Below are 20,600 nucleotides of genomic sequence, written 5' to 3'. Positions count from 1 at the left end.
TTTGCCAGTATCATGAAATACATTCCATTTGTAAAAATGTATCAGAATGAATGATACAAGATTTCAACAACCACCGGTAATTATCTGGTAGTGGCGTCAACGACAATCCATGTCTTCTCTGGTACCTGTCGCAGCCTCTCCAAGCTGAGGATATTCTCCACTTGCAGGACTCCCCGAGTGTATTTCTCAATGTAGGTTTCTCCATCCTGAGTCTCCTCGCTGTCTGCACGAGCAGCCATGAGGGCCAACGTCTCTCTCTCCTCTGGCTCCTCTGAGGCCTCACATGGCAAAGTGAGAAAAGAAGCATCGTTTCAAAGGAGTTCTTCGGAGTGTAATTATAAGAATATATGGAGAGCATGTTGCACCTTTGGTATGTTGGAAACAATCTCATAGGTCACACCACAGGAGTAGAGAATGTTCTTAAGGGACATTCTCCTTTTGAGACTCTGCGTGAAACTCTGGATAAGAAAAGTTGAATGAGATGAGTCAATTGAATGGTGTATAATAATGTCATTTCTCACACACGAACCTGCTTGTTGTAAACGTTGACGGCGACCCTCTTGCGGAGTACCAGCTCCATCGATGCAGGGTGACTAAGCTGTACTGTGGTTTTGAGAATCAGGTAAATACGCTCGTGGGGAGATGTGACCCGATTGAGATGCACGGAATCGTGGATGGATGAGTCCCAGGAGCACACTGCTGACACCTGAAAAGAAAACCCACATGAAATGTGTCTTAAAACTTAAAAAAATGCAGATGAGGTCTGAAAAACATGATGCACACTACCCTCGTGAAGTTAGCGATGCAGTTCTATCTTTGAACACCAGAGGGCAGTAAATGCAATGTGCTTACTCACCTCCTCCTCGCTGTGCTTGATAATGGGGAGATAAAAGAACTGGCTTCCATGCTCCTTGGGAAGGATAGAGTTAACGCCTGCAGCATGTGGGCCCGTCAACTGCTCATTTACTGTCAGATTATCAGCTGGTGGAAAAAAACATGAAGCTGCTAAAATATACACCCATTAAGTATATCTGCACAGGCTGATCGGTGATAATACAAATGCTGAATGAAAAATGTTCTTTACAAAGTCACTAGGGCTCAGTTCACCATGAATATTTCCCAATGAACCAGACTCATCCATGCAAGGCTGAATGCACATCCATCCACCAGCTATTCACATTTAGCAAATATTTAAATGAAACAAGGAGCAATGTATTATAATATCTCTAGCTCTATTATCTTATGTTTGTTTCATAAGTTATGTTACAAGGCCGGAAGTTGTGGCTCCTGACTGTAAGTTAATTTCAAGAATGTGACTGACTCACCATTCAAATCAAGGAAGAGGACGGGAATATGAGCTTCCATTCCGGCAGGCGGGGTCCTACAGGCAGAAGTTTGAAGCAAAGTTACAAAAGCAACAAATCAAATGAATCTGAGACAAATATGGTAGAACGAACGACACATTCTATACCAGTCAGCAGGAGCCCCAGGGATGCCACTCCCAGGTGCAGGTACGAGCACAGCGTTTCTCTCCTCGGTCAGGCCGACCCATTGTTCCACCAGACGGGCTTCACGCTCGACGTCTTCCTCTGACTTCTCTGGATGGATGGAGAGAAATAGAGAAAGTCATCATAACAAAACATTTTCAATCTGTAACATTACAGGACTGAATGAGGTTTATCTTTTCAATACTATCACAAGCTATTCTGAACTGTCCTACCAAGTAGTATGTTTTTCTCGACTCACCGTGCTTGTTTATGATCTTCTTGATTTGTTCATCAAGGTACTCCCGTCGTTTGATTAAGGCTTCAGACCATCGCTCTCTTACACAGCTAAGATCTTCTTCCTAGAAGCAGATATCAACCACAATCACTGCAGGTCGGGCTTCGTGAAGGAGGCAGCGAAGAGTTATCATAAGAGGGCAAAGGTGCACCAGTTGGAGGTCGGCATTGTTAATATTGTATCGCATACAGGCCAAAAAAACTGATGGAAAAGAGCTCTGACACCAAAGATTTTTGTCGAGCAAAAAATGAGTCAGATAACCATGAAAAAAAAAAACAAAACAACTATACAACCCTTTTAACACAGTCACACACGCATCTTGTGGCAACTTCTCCCTTACAAACTCAGACCCGAACCACATCACAGCTCTTATATCAGTGCACATCCCTCATGCAAAGTAGTGTCAGCCATGCAACACAAGTGATAAGACAGCATGTATTGTTTTTGCAGCTCTTCAGTAGTTGCAAGCAAACGGCAGCATTAGTGTGCATATGGACTGGCCACATCAGCGTCGGGTGGAGCTGAGTTTGACTGCCAAAGAATGGTCGTTATGATATGTTATTACAGCATCGTGTGTGTTTTGTTTAATAAAGCAACGTTGTTTTTTGTTTGTTTTTTTTAGTCGGGAGAGGCACAGCCCTCGTCCTCCTCCCCCGTAGGCCCTCAAGCAAGGTGCCTTGTCGCAAACACGTGATCCTTCATGCTGCGGGGTAAGTTACAGCAGGATGAGGGTACCTGATAACTATCCATATCGTCTTGCACCTCTCTCTGGCAGGAGAGAACACACGCGGTCAGATGTTTGTGTTTGTGCGTGTGTGTGCGTGTGTGTGTGGAGTGGTGCAGCTGACAGCTCAGAACAATTTATAGCTCGTGCAACTTTCAATACAAAAATACATTTGTGCAAGTGTACTTTACTTGCTTGTATATTTATTTTAAACAAAAAAATTGTATTGTGGACTAACTGTATTCCCTCACTCATTAAGGACGAAATAATCCGCACATTTTTGGGTCAAATTTTTGTGAAAGTATATTTGCTTATAGTGAGAAGGATATAAACATATTAAAGTATACCTAAAAAATTGTTTCACAGACCTGGTAGGTGTCGAGGGGTCTCTGCAATTTGGAGGAGCGCAGCGTCACACAGCCGATAGAGACAGACAGCATCGCCTCCACCAGCACAGGCAGAGTGCCTGACTTTTGGACCGGCTTGACGCTGACATGCAGCCTCCGAGAGTGGCCCTGCTTGGACAGATCAACCTCAGTGTGGCGCTTCTGGCACTTACGTACGAAATGTGTTCTTTTTTTTTTTTACATAATTACATGAGTCACAATGTTTTCTGTTTTTCTCCGACCTGCCGCAGTTGGAAAACTCCTCCCGTGCTGATGTCTTTTCCAGGCTGTAGCTCCACAGCGGCATACTCTCCCTGTTCATTGAGCTCCTGGATGGAGATCCAGAGCTCGATCCTGCGAGACACCTCGCTCCACCTTCATGGAACGTGCGACAAATTTAGAGACGCGTACAAATCTTTCTGTGTTTATCCATCAGCGTTAACTTATCTTGTACATACCTGTCGCGGAGTGTCTGAGTCTTGGCTTCCAGCGCGTCTAACTCCCATGGTGAACGTCCATTCCCAGCACAGCAATGACCCCATACTTCTATTGCCAACGCTCCATCTGATATGAACTCCAGAAAATCATCTGTCACATGTACAACATAGTCCTGCAAAAAAAAAAAAAAAAAAAACACAAGGCGGAAGCTTTAGTTGATTTCAGAAACAGTGCTTGTCTCACTTGAGCACACCTAGAGACCTCTGCCAAGGCTTAAACATTCATCACCTGCTAAATCAATGAGCGCACAGCCACACGCTTCATTGTGAAGTTAAAAAGTAGCAAGCAGGTCGTTCTCACCTTGCAGTGGTCAAACTGGACAGTGAACTGAGCATCTGGGCTTCGAGGGGAAGGTCTGTCCGGGCTCACCATTGGGGGAGCCACTGTGGGTTCGCCATGTTCCCAAAATGTGTACTGACAGAAGACAAAGTTGGACAGGTTGAGGGGCAGCCCCGTCGCCTCCCTGATGCGAACCTGTAATGTGAAAATTGTATGCATGAAGCCTATTTACTTGAAAATAATGGTATCTTGGTTCACAAGTTTATTCAGTCGTACCTACCAACAGAATGCTGACAATCATTTGGCAAATTTTTTTTTTAACCAGGACTGAAGAATACATTTGTAGTTTTAAGTTAAATAGCACTGTATTGTATAAAAACATAATAAGCAAAGCGAATATAAACTAATATGGGTTTGATGTTGTTGATGTTGTGTTATTACTGCATGTTTACAAGAACTGTAGTGTTGTATGTACATATTTTTATTTTTTTTTTAAACTAAGGCTCGTAAGTCGTAAATTGGGTTCCACATAAGTCAAGGTAACACTACACAAGTCACGCGGCTGGTTTTCAAAAGATGCGGCTTTTACCCTGATAATGAGCCTCTTGGCCATGAGGACAATTTCTCCATTGGTGTCCAAGACTTCGTAGCAGCTACTCTCACTGGAATTTTCGGAGGAGTCGTCTCCACCGCATAGGCGCTCGGGCACGGCACCACTGACCCGCATCAGCTCTACGTGCAGCCTTCCTGCTAACTGTGTACACAAAGACACAAACAAATCTCCAGTGTAAAAAAGCAACAATAAAATAAGTGCATGTTATTACATGTTTATTACGCTATTAATGCTGGTGTACTGTACCTCCCCCTGTTGGCTGATGATGGGAACAGCATATTGCAATTTGACATCATGGAAAAGGCACTCCAGAAAAATGTTAGCCACTCCTATTAGGTTGTGGTTCTCTTGTGCATCGTAAAATGGATCACAGTGTTTACCATTTGCCTTGCTATACTGCAATTACACACAGATTAAAAAAAAACAAAAAACAAAAACGATTAGATTTTTTTTTTTTGATGAATGATTAAATGAACTTCAATTTTTACATCTTCTGTTTCTTACAAGTTCCTCTGAGCCTTCCCTCCAGTCCCTATAGTGATCTCTCATGTCCACCAGCTTGTTCTCCAGCTTCTCAATGGTCCACACCTGAGTTCCCCTTCCCTTCCTGCGCACCTGGATGGCTGGCTCACTCACTATGGTTCCACGCTGAATGACAACAAACACCTTAGATAGGCCCGAGCATGTGAAAGAGTTAGAATGATTGATTGGCGCCGGCTCAATTGACTGACCTTGCGGTTCGCACTAAGGTTGGCGGCAGGAATCTGAAGCGTGACCTGGTAGTCGGTCAGTTTGCTCATCTCCTCTGCCAAAAAGTTGGCCTCTCGCACCAGGGTGTTGGCTTTCAGAACCTGTTCTCTGAGCCGAGAAAGGCTCTGTCGGAAAAGTTCATCCCTGACACACAAAAACAGACCAAGACAAAACAATTTATTCAAGAAGAAACAACCAAGAGACTCTATCATAGTGGTCCGACCACAAATACGGTACAACCCCAAATCATTTTTTACTATTTAGCTGCACTTCCTATCTTCTTATCAGCACTTATAAAATCAATTATAATGATAAAGGACCAGAAAAGAATCCTAGTCATTACATTTAAGTACTATAATGACACCCGATAAAATGCAGGTCAAAAAAAAAAAAAAAAGCTGAACAAACCTAATTTAGGAGATGACCAAATGCAGTAGTAAAGCTTAATGGATACAAACATTCAAGGTCGTCAATGAAGTTCATACAGGCAAAAAAATAAATAAATAAATAATAAAAAAAGTGAAAACTTGGAATAAAAAAATCCTGAATCTGGACCTTTAACCCAAACTTTTATGGGCTTTTCTTTGCCCCAATCTCCAGAAATTTTTGTGAAAGGTGAGGAAAAATATTTGACCTCCAACAAGCAACAGTGCATTGCTCAAAGTCGTATTTGCAAACTTGGGGCAAATCTTATCTTGTTTATCTTATTAAAGTCAGTGATACAAATTGAAAACATCTTATTTCTGTGCCGCTTTCACAGAGATGGAGAAAAACGGCAGTGGCGTCACCCACAGACGCAATAAAATACTTTTTTTTTTACAATTATAACTGTTTTTGGTACTGTTCTATTAGAAACCATTTACTGCTAACACAACTGGTCATGTCTAAAAACAAATGTGCGGATTGGCAGCGAGGCCTCTATAAAACATTTAATCCACAATAGTTGACAATAATTGGTCAGTTTGCACCCCCGAAAAAAATAAATATATATTAAAAAACCCAAAAGAGAATCAAAACAAGTCAGTGGTGAGATTATGCACATTTGGAATTTCCCCTGGGTGGACAAGGAGTCTTTGAGATTAACTCCAGGACACATGCAGTAGAATGCTGCTCGGTGGCAACGTTTCAGTTTGTGGTTTGACCTGACCAGAACCTTGAATGTGACCCAGAGCTCCACTTCACTGAAGCCTTTTCAGTGGCAACTTTTAAGAGGCGGTTGTCTTCACTTCTTGAGGACAGCCGTAATTTTGCATTACTCACTACCCTAAACACTGTCTTGCAGTATCCCGATCTCTAGGATGGGATGGAACCTTGTATTATGGGATAACAGCAAGGGAAAAACTAGTAGAGCGGAAACTCACTGTCCTACTTAGAAATGCAATATATGGTCATTCATATAACAAGTGATGGCGTACAGATAATATTTAATAATAGACAAACAGGCCAAACTATTGTTTGTGAGCCACCGACCGTTCTTCTGTCCACAGTTGCAGCTTGCCATGCGGCGCGTGCGTCTGGAACGTGAGGCGGTCACTGTTGCTGCGGTGGTGCTGTTGTGTTTTCTCGGGAGAAAGTTGTTGCCGAAGAGATTCCAGCTCCCGCTCGTACATCATCCTTTGCTCCTCCAGAGCCGTGCGCTTCTCTTCCAGGTACTGCTTCTCCAGAACCTGGACCACATTTTGCATGGGATCTAGAAAACCACATGTAGAATATTGTCAGGAATTCATTTGAAGAACTACAATCAATCTTTTTTTGTTCATCAATAATGGGGGACTTAGGAAGACTGATGAACAGTTTAAAACAACAGTCGGTGTTTGCACAAAACATTCAGGCTTCTGCCAGAAAGCAAAATTATTCCAGAGAAGACTAAGAAAACATCTGATTCTCGTTTGGGGTCAATCAGGGGCACTTTAAATGGCGCGAGATGTTCGCTGATTCCCATTTAACATGAGTTTGAATGTGATTTGTTAATTCTGAACAGAGCCAAATCCCAGTCTTTACTTCCGTTCATGAAAAGATAAAAAAAAAAAAAAAAAAAAAAACATCACTTGAGTCACACACGTTATAGGTCAGAACCAAAGAAATGGTTGATATCTGTCTCATTTTTTTAGATCACAAAAATTTCGCATTTGAACAAGGGAGTGTAGACTTTTTTAGACTTTTTATATACGCTAGGGATTAGATGGTACTTTGTAGAAAAAAGGTCACGCATTACTCATTTCTCCAGCATTCATATTCAGTTAAGAGTGATGATTTGATAGAATCATGGATGTGTTCTGTGTAGTCAACATTTCTGCGCAATAATCCTTATGAGGTGTCTTCTGAATTTGTTTAATTGTGTTCCTACCAAATCTCCTTGACCTTTCTCTGTTCTCTAAATGACATATGGACACAAATGCAAATTAACTCATTCACTGCCAATGACGGCTATAGACGTCAATTTTAAATTTTTTTTTTAATTTGGCTGGCAGTGAAAGAGTTAACATTCTGGCTGTACTCATAAGACACAACATGAATTACACGATTAAAACAGTTAGCTTGACAGTATTGGAGTGAAATTGAATGTCCCTTCTTATAATGGGCTTGCAAAAATACGCCCCACAAATTCCGCCTCGCAACGAGTACAACTATAGCCAACTACAACAAATGAAATATTATTGGCATAACAATGTTATGGGTATTCCCAGTGGCTCTTTCCCAAGTTGCAAAGAAAGCAACAACAATTCTAAGCAATTTTGTTGAATTTTGTTGTTGTTGTTTTTTTTAAAGGCTTTTTAAAAAGGCTTCGACACACCAGCCAACTTTTAATTGTGTGGCTCCAAAACACTGTCAAAATAACATAGATTACCCAAAGTTGGTGATTGGCTGAAGAAAAATACTTTACAGTTCTGGCATACAAAAAAAAACAAATGGTATGATAAGGTGGGAGGAACTGGAACAAATGAAGAGTCTCAGATATGGAATATTTTTTGGTCTCTTTGTGCTGGCTACAGGAATATGGCGGAAACAAGAATTTCCCTAATTACCATTGTTTCCCAGAGTCTTCATGATGACCTCCATTTGGGCAAACTCATAGCTGTAGTCCTGCTCAGAAGATGCCTCACTGGCGGTCTCCACATCCGCCTCCACAAAGCTGTCCCTAGGAGAGGCTCTCTCCAGCTCCTTCAAACGGTCCCGCCGTTTTCGTTTTGGCAAATTGATCCTGTGGCAGATTTTATTTTTAGCTTTCTAACTTATCATATTAGGTTTAAAGTCCAAATGTGGCATACCTAAAAAAGTGGTTGTTGCCCCATAAGATACGGTCTCCGTGCCAGAGATGAACCAAAGAATCGATCATTGTTCCGTTCACACAGGTCCTGCAGGGAAAATGTCAAGTAAGATTATGATCTGCATCCTTTTTAGGGGACAAACTGACGGAGGTTGAACAATTCATTTGCCGTCGGAGGGGAAACATGCTTGTGATATCAAAGCAAAGAACTCAGATTCCTCGATAATGAGCTCATGCGAAGCTTCAACAGACAAAGTAGTAGCAGTTTTATTGCAGCTCACCGGGCGTTCTCTACGGGCATCAAAGTGACATCACCATCCGGGCACAGTTCCAGTACACAGTGCAGCGGCTGGATCCCGATCCCAAACAGCTGGATGTCCTGAGAAGTATCAGCACCGACATGCGTTCGCTCCTACACACAGGTGGAAGACATATTAAGGCGATAACAGCAGACCTGAAAGGAATTATGTTCACATCCCCCATGTTTGGCCTAATTTGTTGGGACAAAATGAGAAAACAAGACTGCGCCTGCAAGAAATAAACTGGGGCAAAATTAAGCCAACCTAAAAAAAAATTTTAAAAAAGGCAGCGCTCTTACTGCGTGAGTGGGCGTTGTTAGACAAACATCTCCTTTTTCAAAGGATGTCCAACTCTGCACAAACCAGCCCCATTTCACATTAACGTGGTCATTCCACATTGAAATGAAAGGCCCGGCCTGCAGAACTCAGACAAAGGCCCGTTGTTCTGTACGCTGCGCAGGTCGCTTCCTCACACGCCTACAGGTCTGTCTTGGAAGTTGCTTCTGTCTTTCTGAGCCACGCAGGATTACTGAAATATCGCAATTGTTTACAATACTGGAATCACATTGAAAATAAGACTTGCTGGCGTTTGAGGTGTTTCTGACATTGGCAGCTGCTATTGGAAAAAATTACTTTGCTCCAAAAAAAAAACAAAAACTCAAGCAATCAAGGGGATAACAAGAAAACGCAACACAGGAAGGCCTGAATCGAGTTTCAAAACCTCAAACATTAGAAATTTTAAGCACACAAGCTAACCACTTATACCTCCGTTTAAATCTTTTCACCTAAAAAAAAAAAAAAAAAAAGCACATGCCAGTCCAGTTACTCAGGTCTTATAAAATGAAGGAAGGAAGGAAGGAAGGAAACTTCAACTAGAAATCAGAGCGACAAAAAACATTAAGGTACTTCTGACATTCAATGATATAATGGATGATCAAAACTAGCCTTCACTTTCCTGCATTTAACACATAGTCCCCTCTAAATTTCACAAAACTTTTCCAGCTTGGACATCATGCATGCGATCAGTGGAAAGTAAATCACACAGGTCATGCGAAGTTAGCGAAGCAAACATGTGACCATGTGTTTTTTGGCAAGAGGGCACACACGACAGGGAGCTGGACGTAATGGGTATTCAAAAATGAGCCCCAAATCAGCTGACACAAATTGATCTGCGGGCACCTAGATCTGATACTGAACAAGCTATCATTTATTTATTTTTTTTTAATTAATTCAAATGTTTTGTTGCGGATGACTTAAAAACATTTAAAAAAAATCAAGTAGAGTGTTGAATAGCAATATTGTTGTTCAACTTTATTCCAACACTGTGGCCAATGTGTGAGATTGGGTGTTGTCATGATGAGATTTAAAGCCATAATGATTGTTGAAGTCGTCACGATGACTTTAAATTACGTCATGACGATTTTAAATCTATTTATTTTCTTGCTGGTAACACTAATAAGTTGGTGTAATGTTAAGTCATAAAAGTGTTTAACCCATACCCTGACTGTTTATCTTTTAAAGTTGTAAAAGTTATTAATTAATTTAAAAAAAAACATATTTTATTTAAAGCAGACATTTTGCACTTTAATTCTGAAATTAACATTTTTACTGATGTTAAGTGTTTGATGAAATACAAGCAAAGGTTGCATTGCGCATTCTGTCATTTCGACTTGTTTTCTTTAAAAACAAATGAAAAAAAAAAGAAATACATTTATTTATTAATCAATTAATTTAGGTGAAAAAAAAAATACGAGACTTTGTTTTAAAAATATCGCCTGGCCCCACTAACACCTAAACTTCCCACTGAACCTCCATCAGTAAAATGAATACCTTTAGATAGTAAACGAGCAGCTCATTTAAGGCAGGATCCGCATTCAGATTGACCAGGAAACACTTGTCTTCACCCACTTTAATCCCGGATGTTTCCAGAGAGATGCCCATGCTCTCCAACTGTTTTTGGCGCTCCTGTAAACACAAAATCTTGTCCCTTGAGCACAGTGTTTTTTTTTTTTTTTAATAAATAAATGTCAGATATAATCATACACACCGTGGCAATCTCCTCAGTCTTCCTTAGCTTCTCCTCCCACGTGACGGTCATCTCCATGATGAGCTTCTCTGATTCATGCAGCTTCTCCTTCAGCTCAGGAGCCTTCAAGGACTGTAGAGCAGTTCCGGATCATGTCGTAGCCACGGAAAAAACGGCCACGCAAGCTTCTGACGGGCACAAAATCTCACCTCAGCCTGAGACAGCTGAACCTTAAGCTTCTCCACTTCCTCTCGAAGCTCTCGGATGATGCGAGCGTTGGGGTCTTCGTTCACGACCGCGTGGTTAACGATCCTCTTGGCTCGATCGGCGTAGCGCAGGGTGGAAAGAGTTTCTTCGTAGTTGTCTGCCGCAGGACTCACTGTGGCTATCATAGCCGTCTTGCTGTTTCCACCAAGGTTGTCCTGAGGAGGAAGTTTGTCAAAATGTCCAAGTGAATATGTGGTGCCAGACAACATCCAACATCAAAAGTCATCTTAACGTGGGGTACAAACCTTGAGCAGCCAGGTGAGGACTGAGTCTCTGTAAGGCACAAATTTGGCCTTCCCCTTTCCTGCGGACTGATCAGCCAGTGCGGAAATCACACAACCTAACGTGGTCAGGGACCTACAACAACACGCAAAGTTCCATTCAAAGTAATTAATATTGACTCAAACGTGGTTCTTTCTGTCTTGTTGAGTCAGAATCTTTCATATAGCTCTTGAATTTGATCTGTCCAGTTGTACCTAATGTTGTGTCCGATGCTAAAGTCGGCTTTTAATCTCGGAATATACTCACTTGTTGATGTTGCTTCCTTCTTTTAGTCGCTCGCCAGCAGCTCCCGTCTTGGACACCCGTTCGCTTCCCGCCAGGTCAACTAGACTCATCTTGCTCACCTTCTCCCCGGAATTCTGGTCACGAATCCAGTCAATCGTAAGGTCAATACATTGGCGGAACACTTGGTGTTATCAAGACTGAGTCAAAAAGACCCACCCCAGATTGCAGATCGTATAATGTTTGTGTGACAATAATACTGAAGACGGCATGAGATCGGCTGCTCTCCTCGTTCATGTTGGTGGCTGCCACCGTGCGAGATTTGTTCCCCTCCGACATGAGCACCTCAATATCCTAAAGTCAAACGACATAGACAAATAGTGTCATATTTATTTCCTTTATCAGTAAACATAGCTTATTTTCATAACATTTAATTTATCTGATTTCATCAATTTCCCTCAGAGGATAAATAAAGCATCTATCAGATTATTGAGTTAGTCTTAACAAGTTTCATTTTTCACCACATGTGACACCAACCCCGGAGGACAAATGCCTTTGCCGTTCACACCAGAGTAGTTTAATATTTTAAATGGATAGGATTGAGTTGCTCTATGTTATAAATTGTGCGCCCACGTTGCTGGTTATCGTAGCAATACTGGCGACATTGATACATTTCAGAAGTTTAACAGTTGTAACACTTGGAGCAGATTTCGGAGGATTTAGGAAAAATGTGCAAGCTGATCTTTTTGAGAACAATAAAAAGGCAGCCAATGTTCACATGCAGTTTAGCTCGGTCACGACAGGCAGCGAGATCCAGCTTTGGGAAATCCAGCGCATTCATATCAGGAAAACGTAGCGCACAGAAAGAGGGTGGAGATTTTTCAACTAAATTAAGGGAAGTCCCGCCAATGCCTGGCATACAATCCACCCTAAACCACGCGAGTGCATTCCACATTCACATAATGTGTCATTAGGAGCTCATGAAGATTAAAAACACATTTGTTCAGCTTTGTGCTATTTCGCTGGAACGCTGATGATTTCTTTACATTTGTGAATTGGATTCAGTGGTAGCGTTTCGTCAGTGTGAAAAGACAAAGGTGAAAAACCTCATACCTCAAAGTTGGTCACGGCCAGCTGAGACAAGCCATCCACATATGGACCCAGTACTTTGTGTTCACGAACCTTCAGAGACTGTCGGCTCCTTAAAAAGAGGGTCAAGAAAAGGTCTAGTGAGTGAAAGGAGTGTGAAGGCCTCTCATGGCACCGAGCACATTTCATTTCCTCATTCTCTGAAGTTCTGTTTAATGGCTTTTACCAATTTCACCTCAAGCTTGTCATGAGAGAGAAGGACAGGAAGATGACTCGAAATGTTTGGATGGCTTGTCTGCCCACCCATCAAGTGCGAAATTACACAACCAAATAAATCTTTTGTACTCAGCCTATTTCCGAAAGTGCCTGTGAGTGAGCCTTACTGAATTTTGTGGCGTGAGGAGGAGTTGGGGTGTGTGTTTGCTGTGCTTGGCGCCATGACCACGCCATACGCCACATACACAAACCAGCACACTAATTGATAAAAGTGGAATTTGGGAACTTGGTGATGAAGTATTGCCTCCATGAGTGAAAATACAATCCATTATGCTGTTTTATGTGCGCTTTGCAGTTCAAACATGCTTTTTTACTTTTTCCACAACAAGTGGCGACCTCAGAACTCCACGCCAAGTCGCCAGTAGAGCAGAAGCTATTTGCGTCTTGGCAGACGATCAGTACAAGGAAGCGGTACACAATTGCCCCCGCCCCAAAGAAAGTGATTTTAACCAGATTGTTACAAGTGGAGGTTTGGTGTACTGTAATTCTTTTTCTATTGTGTATTCAAATAATTTAAATGTTGTCCTTAAAGGGGAAGTCAACCCCCAAAAATTATTTGCGATAACATTTTCCATGCGCCTTCACTAGTCTAAACATGGCATTGTGATTAATGCATTTATGGAATATGCGTTAAACAGTAATCATCTTAGGGGGCAGCCATTTTGGCACTTTCGTCAACTGATAATTACATCACAGGTCCTCATGGTTCCGTTAATGACCAATCACGGCCCACCGGTTTTCTGGAGGTGAGCCCTGAGCATCTGTGATGTCATTTTCAGAAGACAAAAGTGACAAAACGGCCGCCCTGTGAGCTTAACTCATACTCCGCAAACGTGATGTTTCGACTTGTGGGGCTGCATCGAACCATCCAGATTCAGGAAGTCAATTGGATACAATAAAATAATAACATCAATCATAATAACAATAAAAACCTATATATTGATATAAGATATGCAAGTGTCTGAACATAGTGTGTAGTAAAGGCTCAGTTTTTGCGTATATATGGGATTTTAAATGTTGAAATTGTTGCCAGATGTACAGTCGGCAGCAGATCCGGGAGAAACATGATTTAATATTTACCACCTGGTGTTAAAAACACATTACTCTCCTAACTGACAAGATTTGGCGGATATAAAAGTTTGCTGCTTCAAGGGAACAACCTTGAAAGATTTGTCATGTAAATATAAGTTGACAGGTCAAAAACTGTCGGGAGGAAATAGCACGCACACACACACCCCTACACACACACACACACCCACGCACACAAATTGAACACAAACCTTGTGAAAGATAAAAACAGGAATAGTTCAAACATCAAAATGTTCTTCATCTTACCACAGCTCTTCACTCATTTCTAATTTTGTCCATTTTTGGGATCATCCTATTAAATAATAGCTAGCTACGCCAAATGAGGATTGCTTTTGGCTCTTTGAAACCATTAAACAACAGTTCTGTTTGCCAATACACTAGAGTGTTGAAATAATGATTTCCCCACTGGACATTAATAGAGTACATTCTTCCCTCAGGAGTGCCTCGGTTTTCAGTTTATAACTGCAATCTCATCAATATAGTGACTTGTATGAAATATCTCCTCTTTTTTTTTTTTTAAGGCTGCCTACGAGTTGAGGAGAAACCTAATAGCTCAGTAAGAGTCACTCTATCCACCGCCGTAGATATATATCTACTCAGGTTAACAGTTAGCAGGTTTCCTCTTTGCATTCTAGTAACCGACCACCAGCGCTTTTTTTTTTTTTAAACCAGCTTTGTCCAAACTGTCTTGTGATGACATGCACTTCCACTACATCAACAGCTATTTCCATCAGGCATTCAGTCATTGGAGAGGATCTTAGGCAACGCACAATACAATATTTATATTATTTGGAAAGCGTCATGCTTGGAATTATGAAGCTTTTTTTTTTACACATTTTGGACAAAATAATTTTTTTTATGCATTTTGGCTTAGTGTCTGCACATAAACCGAATTTTAGGTTGATGAAAACCAACTTTTTGGGGGTAACAGTTGCAATAGTGAAGGCTACGCTTTCAATGTAGATGGAAAAACACACTTTTTACTGGATTAGTGGTCTCACAAATGTTTCAACACAGTTTGTATATTGATTAAATCGTTGAAGCTGGGCTACAATTAATTTAACTTTCGGTCTGATATTCAGGACATACATTCCTATCCCTTTTTTTATATGTATATATATATATATTTTTGTGCTTTTTCTATGTAATATTTTCTGCAACTTTCTGATTGGCTGCAAGGCTCTTATGGTTCGGGCGAATTGCACCAGATGAGCCAGCCAATGTGTTTTCTTGTGGACATTTTATTTTGTAAATGACAGTCACATATTCAGTGTTGGACATTTTGACATATTTATATATTTGATAGATTTTTCAAATGTATTCTCAAGGGCACAAAGTAGTTCTTCAACACAATCATCAGAATTTGCAACAATTAATTGATCAATTATTCTGCCAATTCATCCGAGTGGGAATGAAGGGTATTGGAAACCAAAGTCATTTTAAAAAAATCAATAAGGTCTCTATGCCGCAAAGTTTTATGACTACCTTAACAAAAACGTCCATCATCCATCACTTTTACTGTTCTTTTGTCTCATTTGAGGTGCGGTGGAAAACACCTGCGCTTGCTACGAGCTCCAATTTCTAAAAGGACAATGCCACTCAAACATTTCATTCAAACTTAAGGAAAGTCCGTCTATCCATCCTGAATGGAGACACATTTGTGAGACAAGTCACAACAATGGCAGCAGCCCGAAGACCCGCAGTGTACATAGAAAACCAATCAACAGAGGAAAGTGACCGAGGCTTCCTACTTGGCTCCGTCGCAGCCCTGAGTCAGGCAGAGCCACAAACAGCCAAAGTGGGAGCAGCCAGCGAGGTCACCGCTCGCACTGGAGTCGGAATGAATCAGGAAAAATGACACACCACAATTTGTGCAAGCAGCTGTGTGTGTGTCACCGCGAGTCCAAAGCATTCGCTCATGGCTTCACAGACCAGATTCAGGTCATGTGTGTTTACTACGAGAGAAAAGCACAAGACCACCCAACAAACTCACCCTTTGGGATCCAGTAAGTCGCGGACCTTCTCGTTGTAGATTTCCATGTAAGAGACTTCCACTTTAAAAGTATGGCCCTCGTTCGTCTCTTGGTGGACCCTCTCAAATAGCGAGCAGCACAGTCGAGGGATCAAACCTGGCTGCTCGCCGTTCCCCATCATGGAAAAGGACTTGCCAGAACCTACCAAGATAACAGAAATACTTGATGAAATTGTTTTCATTTGACATAAAGTTAGGACTGGGCGATATGAGGTTAAAATTAAATGTCAGATTTTTTTTCCGGGAGAAGTCAGATTTTAGATTTCAATTCATTTTATTTTCCTCAAACGTTGTGACATTATTCAAAACAAGTTTTGCTTTATGTTTTTTCCCTTTATTTCTCCTGATACAAAATGAGCTTTAAAACTATTTATTTTAATAAAATAATAATAGAAAAAAAATTTCTTACGATAAGAAAATAATTGCTTTCCTTTGGAAAAACGCCCAGTTGTCAAAACATATTTGGTATGTAAACACTATGCTGATACAATTAACAGGCCAATTTGTTGTTGTTTTATATCTAGTTACCGGTAACAAGAAACTAATTAGATGTCAAACTGCATTTCTCACAGAGTAACACCACAAACTCCTCATCTCTCTAAAACTCTTTCTCTCAAGTAGAGTTGTATGAAGGTCAAAATTGTCCAACATGTCAAAAAATACACACAAGATGTAAACAACATAAAAACGGAAACTGAAACTCTGTTCAGGGTGACTGACTCTATGAAAATCCAGAAAAGCAAACTCAACTTTAGCAATAAAATCAATGAATTGCCTAGCCCTACTTTAAAGTCTAGTACCCGCAAACAATCAGTTAAAAACCATAATGGAGGTACAATTAATATATAAAAATACTGAGATTTTCTCTGGGGTTTCTAATCCATTGTGCTGTTAAACTTACTACAATTTTACAATTTCAGAATTACCTGTTTGTCCATATGCAAATATGCAGGCATTATATCCCTGGAATGCATTTTCAAGAATTCCCTCTCCAAGGCACTTGAACACCACCTCTTGACCTTTCAGACAAAGAATCAGTTACCATGGCGATTAGGGTAAACAGATAATCATTGTGTCCAACACATGCTTTGGTTTGCATCTTTAAGTCAGGGTGGCAAACAAGAACAGTCACCAAGAAATCTAAACATAAATACAGTGACCAATTCCTGCTTGGTCATGTCGAAAGTATTTGGCTGTGCCGCGCAGTGTCTTGTGTCGTGCTACATCTAAATAGAACAGCTGTTTAATGAGCTAAATAAAGCCTTGGCTCTGCAGATTCAGGCGGTGGCCTGAACGGTCAGATTGTCTTCTTTGTGTATTACAAAACCAAGTGGCTAACAACACGTCTTCTTGTGAATATTTGCCTTCTGATTGCACAAAAAAAAACATTTTCTCATGTGATTACGTCATAGAAAATGTTGTATGAAGCATTCAATAGCGATATGCGCAGCAGCAAAAGATATCTGATTAAATATGCGCAAGCACATGAATTACACGATAACACTAGAAGAATTATGCGCAAGCGTACATGTAAATGTAAACACTTTCACATTGTTACCTCTGCCAAAGGAGGTTGTCTTTATTGTTGTTCATTAGTGGAGGGGTGAGTCATTTAATTTGTTGCAAATCTGGATAAAGATGATTGACAGATGTAACCCTTTATGTGCACTTTTTCCAGGCAATGGATTATTTAGACAAAGTCACTTTTTTTAAAATGATTTTCTTTATGATAATGTTCTAACTGTATAATATCGATTGCATTAAAAATATATACTGCAGCTTCATCATTATTATCATTAACCTACTTGAGAGGGGAAAAAAATTACATGCCCGTGTACTGTAGTTTAAATTTTGACTTTAAGTTACCAAATTCTCCTTGCCGCATAAAGTGCAGTAAAATAAATGACAAAAAATATTGTTATACTATTTGCTGATAAACACAAGTCTACTATTATATTATAGGTGAGCTGTTAGATTTGTTTCTGGACGTGCTGCCTTCAGTCAGAATGTTTTGAGTCGTATGATCCAAAGCGCTTGTTCACTGGCACAAAGCAGCGGAATTCTTGAAATGGGATGCATGTTTGGAGCTCTCGAGGGAGGAGTGAAGACTTATCACGTGTGACTCACCGGCATACTTGGGAACGTTGGACTCATCCATGGACCAGAAACAGTGGTCAAAGGCAAACACCTGCAGAGAAGACAGCAAAGAGATTGTCAAAACACTTTCCACACCTGTTCAAGCATGTACAGTCCAACACCACCTGATCCTGTTTCTTTATAAGGCGCAAAATCAGGCTTATTGTGTCTTGCCATGCAAGTAAATCAGCACGATACAGCATGTCTGCAAGATTAAGATGCAGACTAACTGAGCTTATTGTTCAAAGTAATGCTCATTTAAGACAGTCTGTACAAATCCGCTGTTAGCGGTTTTGTCATAGTGGCTGCGGCTAAATTAATTCATAAATCAGGGTCAGCGCTCCCCCAAGAAATTCCAGCACTCAGTGACCCTCGTCTCCAAGGAAACGGGGCCGGAGCGCTTCCCGGCGGTGCATGCTGGCTCACAGCCCTCAGTGCTGTGTTTCACAACACAGAATTGAGTAGAAGAGACCCCTTGCTTTGTATCCTAGAGGCACCTGCATGAGTTCTGGACTAGTGACACAGAGAGACGCTCTCTGGGGGTGGGGGGGGGGGGGGGGGGGGGCTCTTTGCCTCACAAGGAAAACAGTGCCTGTTACTGTATATATACAAAAGATGTTTCTGAGAATGTTTACCTAATTTAACTTTCCTCAACTGAAACATGCCTACAGAAATTAGAGTATATTTTAGAAGCGGTTCTTAAATCTTGGATTTGCATATATTTATGCGAAATGTATGATGATTCTTTTTTTATTTTATTGCCAGCATCTAGCAATATGATTTTCTCAGTGTGATGGGTATAGATGAATGCCACTGCAAATTACAAGAAGGTTCGACATTAAGCCTTTAAAAATGGCCGCCTTGTGAGGCCACCATGAGCCACCTGGTGGTGGACCTGTCAGAAAACTAACTGGCCCATATATTCATCTGTGATATTATATTTGTCTTCAAACACGTTTCATTTGAGACTTTAAAGAGATATTATTTCTTTGTAGTTAGTTGTTTTGCATGTAAAAAAAAAAAGGAATGTGTAGATTACATTGTATTATTTAGGAAATCTTGACTGGCCCTGTTGGGCCAGCATACATGGTGGCCCGACACCTTGCCATACTGGCCGTCAGGCCGCCATTAATGTCGGACCCTGTACAACCAGAAAAATAAATTCTCATTTCTTTCAGTGATATTCAAAAGTGATATTTTTTTGTCTTTGTAAGTGTAAAATATTTCAAACAGCTCCTGTCTTGGATTACATTTCATTGTATACCTCATATTACAACTGTTTGTTGTAACGATTCGCGAATACCCTATATAGGACTGTAACAAAACTTATAAATAAAAAAGATGATGATGGACGAAGCTAGAACAAGGGAACACTATAATCCAAGTATCCCTGTGGCTTTCCTGTAATGTATAAATTCTAGTCTGACCGTAAACACAGTTGACACAACTTTCAAATTGCTAGTCATTGCATTGTTGCAAATTGCTCCCGTTCTAATCATGATAGGGGCTATTGGCTGGGAAGCTTGTGCTTTTGCACAGTCGGCACGAGAAGCTTCGACAGCCGTGAATTCTTTGAAAACAAAACCTCTTCTTGTGACTTCAGTCAAGTGAGTTGGCGCCTTTGAAAGGAACAAAAAGTGCCATCATTCTCAATTAGAGCTGCTTTGCTAGCTATGGCCGAGCAGTCTCCTCTGGACTGTCTTGCTCTACATCAGCCTGAGTGAGTGTGTTGTGATTCCATTAAAAAAAAAAAAAAAAAAAGTAAAAAATCTTGATTACACAATAGACTTTTCTAGTCTCACCCATGTTTTAACTTCACTTCCGCTAGCTGTTTTTTGAACTTGCAATCAGTAGCACACAATCTCACAACTGAGCGATCCTTCAATAACATTTGGGGTAAAAATCAAACCAATAATCTGAATTCAGCAAGCAGAGCAAAAAAAATACTCGAAAACTACAGGTTGGAAGATGCTAACCAAGGCAAAATAGCTAGCAGACCGTCTTGCTAACTAGCCTAACGCCAACAGCACAGCAACAATTTCTTCTCTTGTCCACTTGAAAACAAAATCAATATGATTTAGCTGTCTGAAAATAGCTCCACTGAAAAACCATAACGAGATTTCCATCTGAAAATATTCATCTTGGCTGTCTATAGCTGACAGCCCGCATAGGTGTCATCATGGGGATCAATATTCTGCCTCGGTCTTACCCAATCCAAAAATAGCAAAATTTGATTTCTTTTGGAGAGTTTGATAAGCATTTTAGAGGTAGGTAGTCATAGTCGTAAGCAAAGGGGACCTCTGTCTGTTAGATACCCGGATTTCAGAGTGAATTCCTCATTTCCCTCAACTGCAGGGATGAGTGGACAAGGAATCTGACTGTCGGTTCCTTGGAATCAACTATCCAGAATAATCAGGACAACTGATGTTTTTGCTCACAGTTTTCATACGGTCAGAATCCGAAACAGCCTATGCCGAATTACAAGTAATTAGCACTACACAATGATGCTGATGACTTTTCGGGATATGAACTGTACAACCTGAGTTTTGAAACGCGACGAAAGAAGTTAGCAGACGTGCTGG

At 40.8% G+C, this 20,600-nt stretch overlaps 1 protein-coding gene across 7 annotated transcripts in view; it reads right to left on the bottom strand.

Annotated features, from left to right (window-relative positions):
* The window catches only part of kif13a (kinesin family member 13A), a 39,099-nt gene that overhangs the window by 6,054 nt on the left and 12,445 nt on the right, over positions 1 to 20,600 (bottom strand). For 5 of the 7 annotated variants that reach the window (XM_088306700.1, XM_088306701.1, XM_088306704.1 and 2 more), the window contains exons 4-32: positions 18,010 to 18,070; positions 16,809 to 16,901; positions 15,844 to 16,024; positions 12,510 to 12,597; positions 11,616 to 11,750; positions 11,421 to 11,533; positions 11,138 to 11,249; positions 10,835 to 11,047; positions 10,647 to 10,757; positions 10,430 to 10,564; positions 8,582 to 8,712; positions 8,302 to 8,388; positions 8,059 to 8,234; positions 6,503 to 6,722; positions 5,014 to 5,176; positions 4,787 to 4,930; positions 4,529 to 4,678; positions 4,259 to 4,423; positions 3,691 to 3,864; positions 3,351 to 3,502; positions 3,135 to 3,267; positions 2,875 to 3,021; positions 1,747 to 1,846; positions 1,472 to 1,598; positions 1,326 to 1,381; positions 857 to 981; positions 530 to 706; positions 366 to 458; positions 126 to 278 (exon numbers count right to left, since the gene is read on the bottom strand). In XM_088306700.1, the coding sequence (XP_088162826.1) occupies positions 126 to 278; positions 366 to 458; positions 530 to 706; positions 857 to 981; positions 1,326 to 1,381; positions 1,472 to 1,598; positions 1,747 to 1,846; positions 2,875 to 3,021; positions 3,135 to 3,267; positions 3,351 to 3,502; positions 3,691 to 3,864; positions 4,259 to 4,423; positions 4,529 to 4,678; positions 4,787 to 4,930; positions 5,014 to 5,176; positions 6,503 to 6,722; positions 8,059 to 8,234; positions 8,302 to 8,388; positions 8,582 to 8,712; positions 10,430 to 10,564; positions 10,647 to 10,757; positions 10,835 to 11,047; positions 11,138 to 11,249; positions 11,421 to 11,533; positions 11,616 to 11,750; positions 12,510 to 12,597; positions 15,844 to 16,024; positions 16,809 to 16,901; positions 18,010 to 18,070 (3,915 nt within the window). Of the gene's footprint in view, positions 1 to 125; positions 279 to 365; positions 459 to 529; positions 707 to 856; positions 982 to 1,325; positions 1,382 to 1,471; positions 1,599 to 1,746; positions 1,847 to 2,517; positions 2,551 to 2,874; positions 3,022 to 3,134; positions 3,268 to 3,350; positions 3,503 to 3,690; positions 3,865 to 4,258; positions 4,424 to 4,528; positions 4,679 to 4,786; positions 4,931 to 5,013; positions 5,177 to 6,502; positions 6,723 to 8,058; positions 8,235 to 8,301; positions 8,389 to 8,581; positions 8,713 to 10,429; positions 10,565 to 10,646; positions 10,758 to 10,834; positions 11,048 to 11,137; positions 11,250 to 11,420; positions 11,534 to 11,615; positions 11,751 to 12,509; positions 12,598 to 15,843; positions 16,025 to 16,808; positions 16,902 to 18,009; positions 18,071 to 20,600 lie in introns of all 7 variants that reach the window. The other 2 variants (XM_088306705.1, XM_088306706.1) reach the window with 1 other exon arrangement.

Source organism: Idiotropiscis lumnitzeri, chromosome 10 (assembly GCF_059441095.1).
Source record: "Idiotropiscis lumnitzeri isolate Australia: NSW breed Sydney's pygmy pipehorse chromosome 10, RoL_Ilum_1.0, whole genome shotgun sequence".
Lineage (NCBI taxonomy): Eukaryota > Metazoa > Chordata > Actinopteri > Syngnathiformes > Syngnathidae > Idiotropiscis > Idiotropiscis lumnitzeri.
Note: the sequence above shows the minus strand (reverse complement) of the source record. Positions and strands in the feature narration are given on the sequence as shown.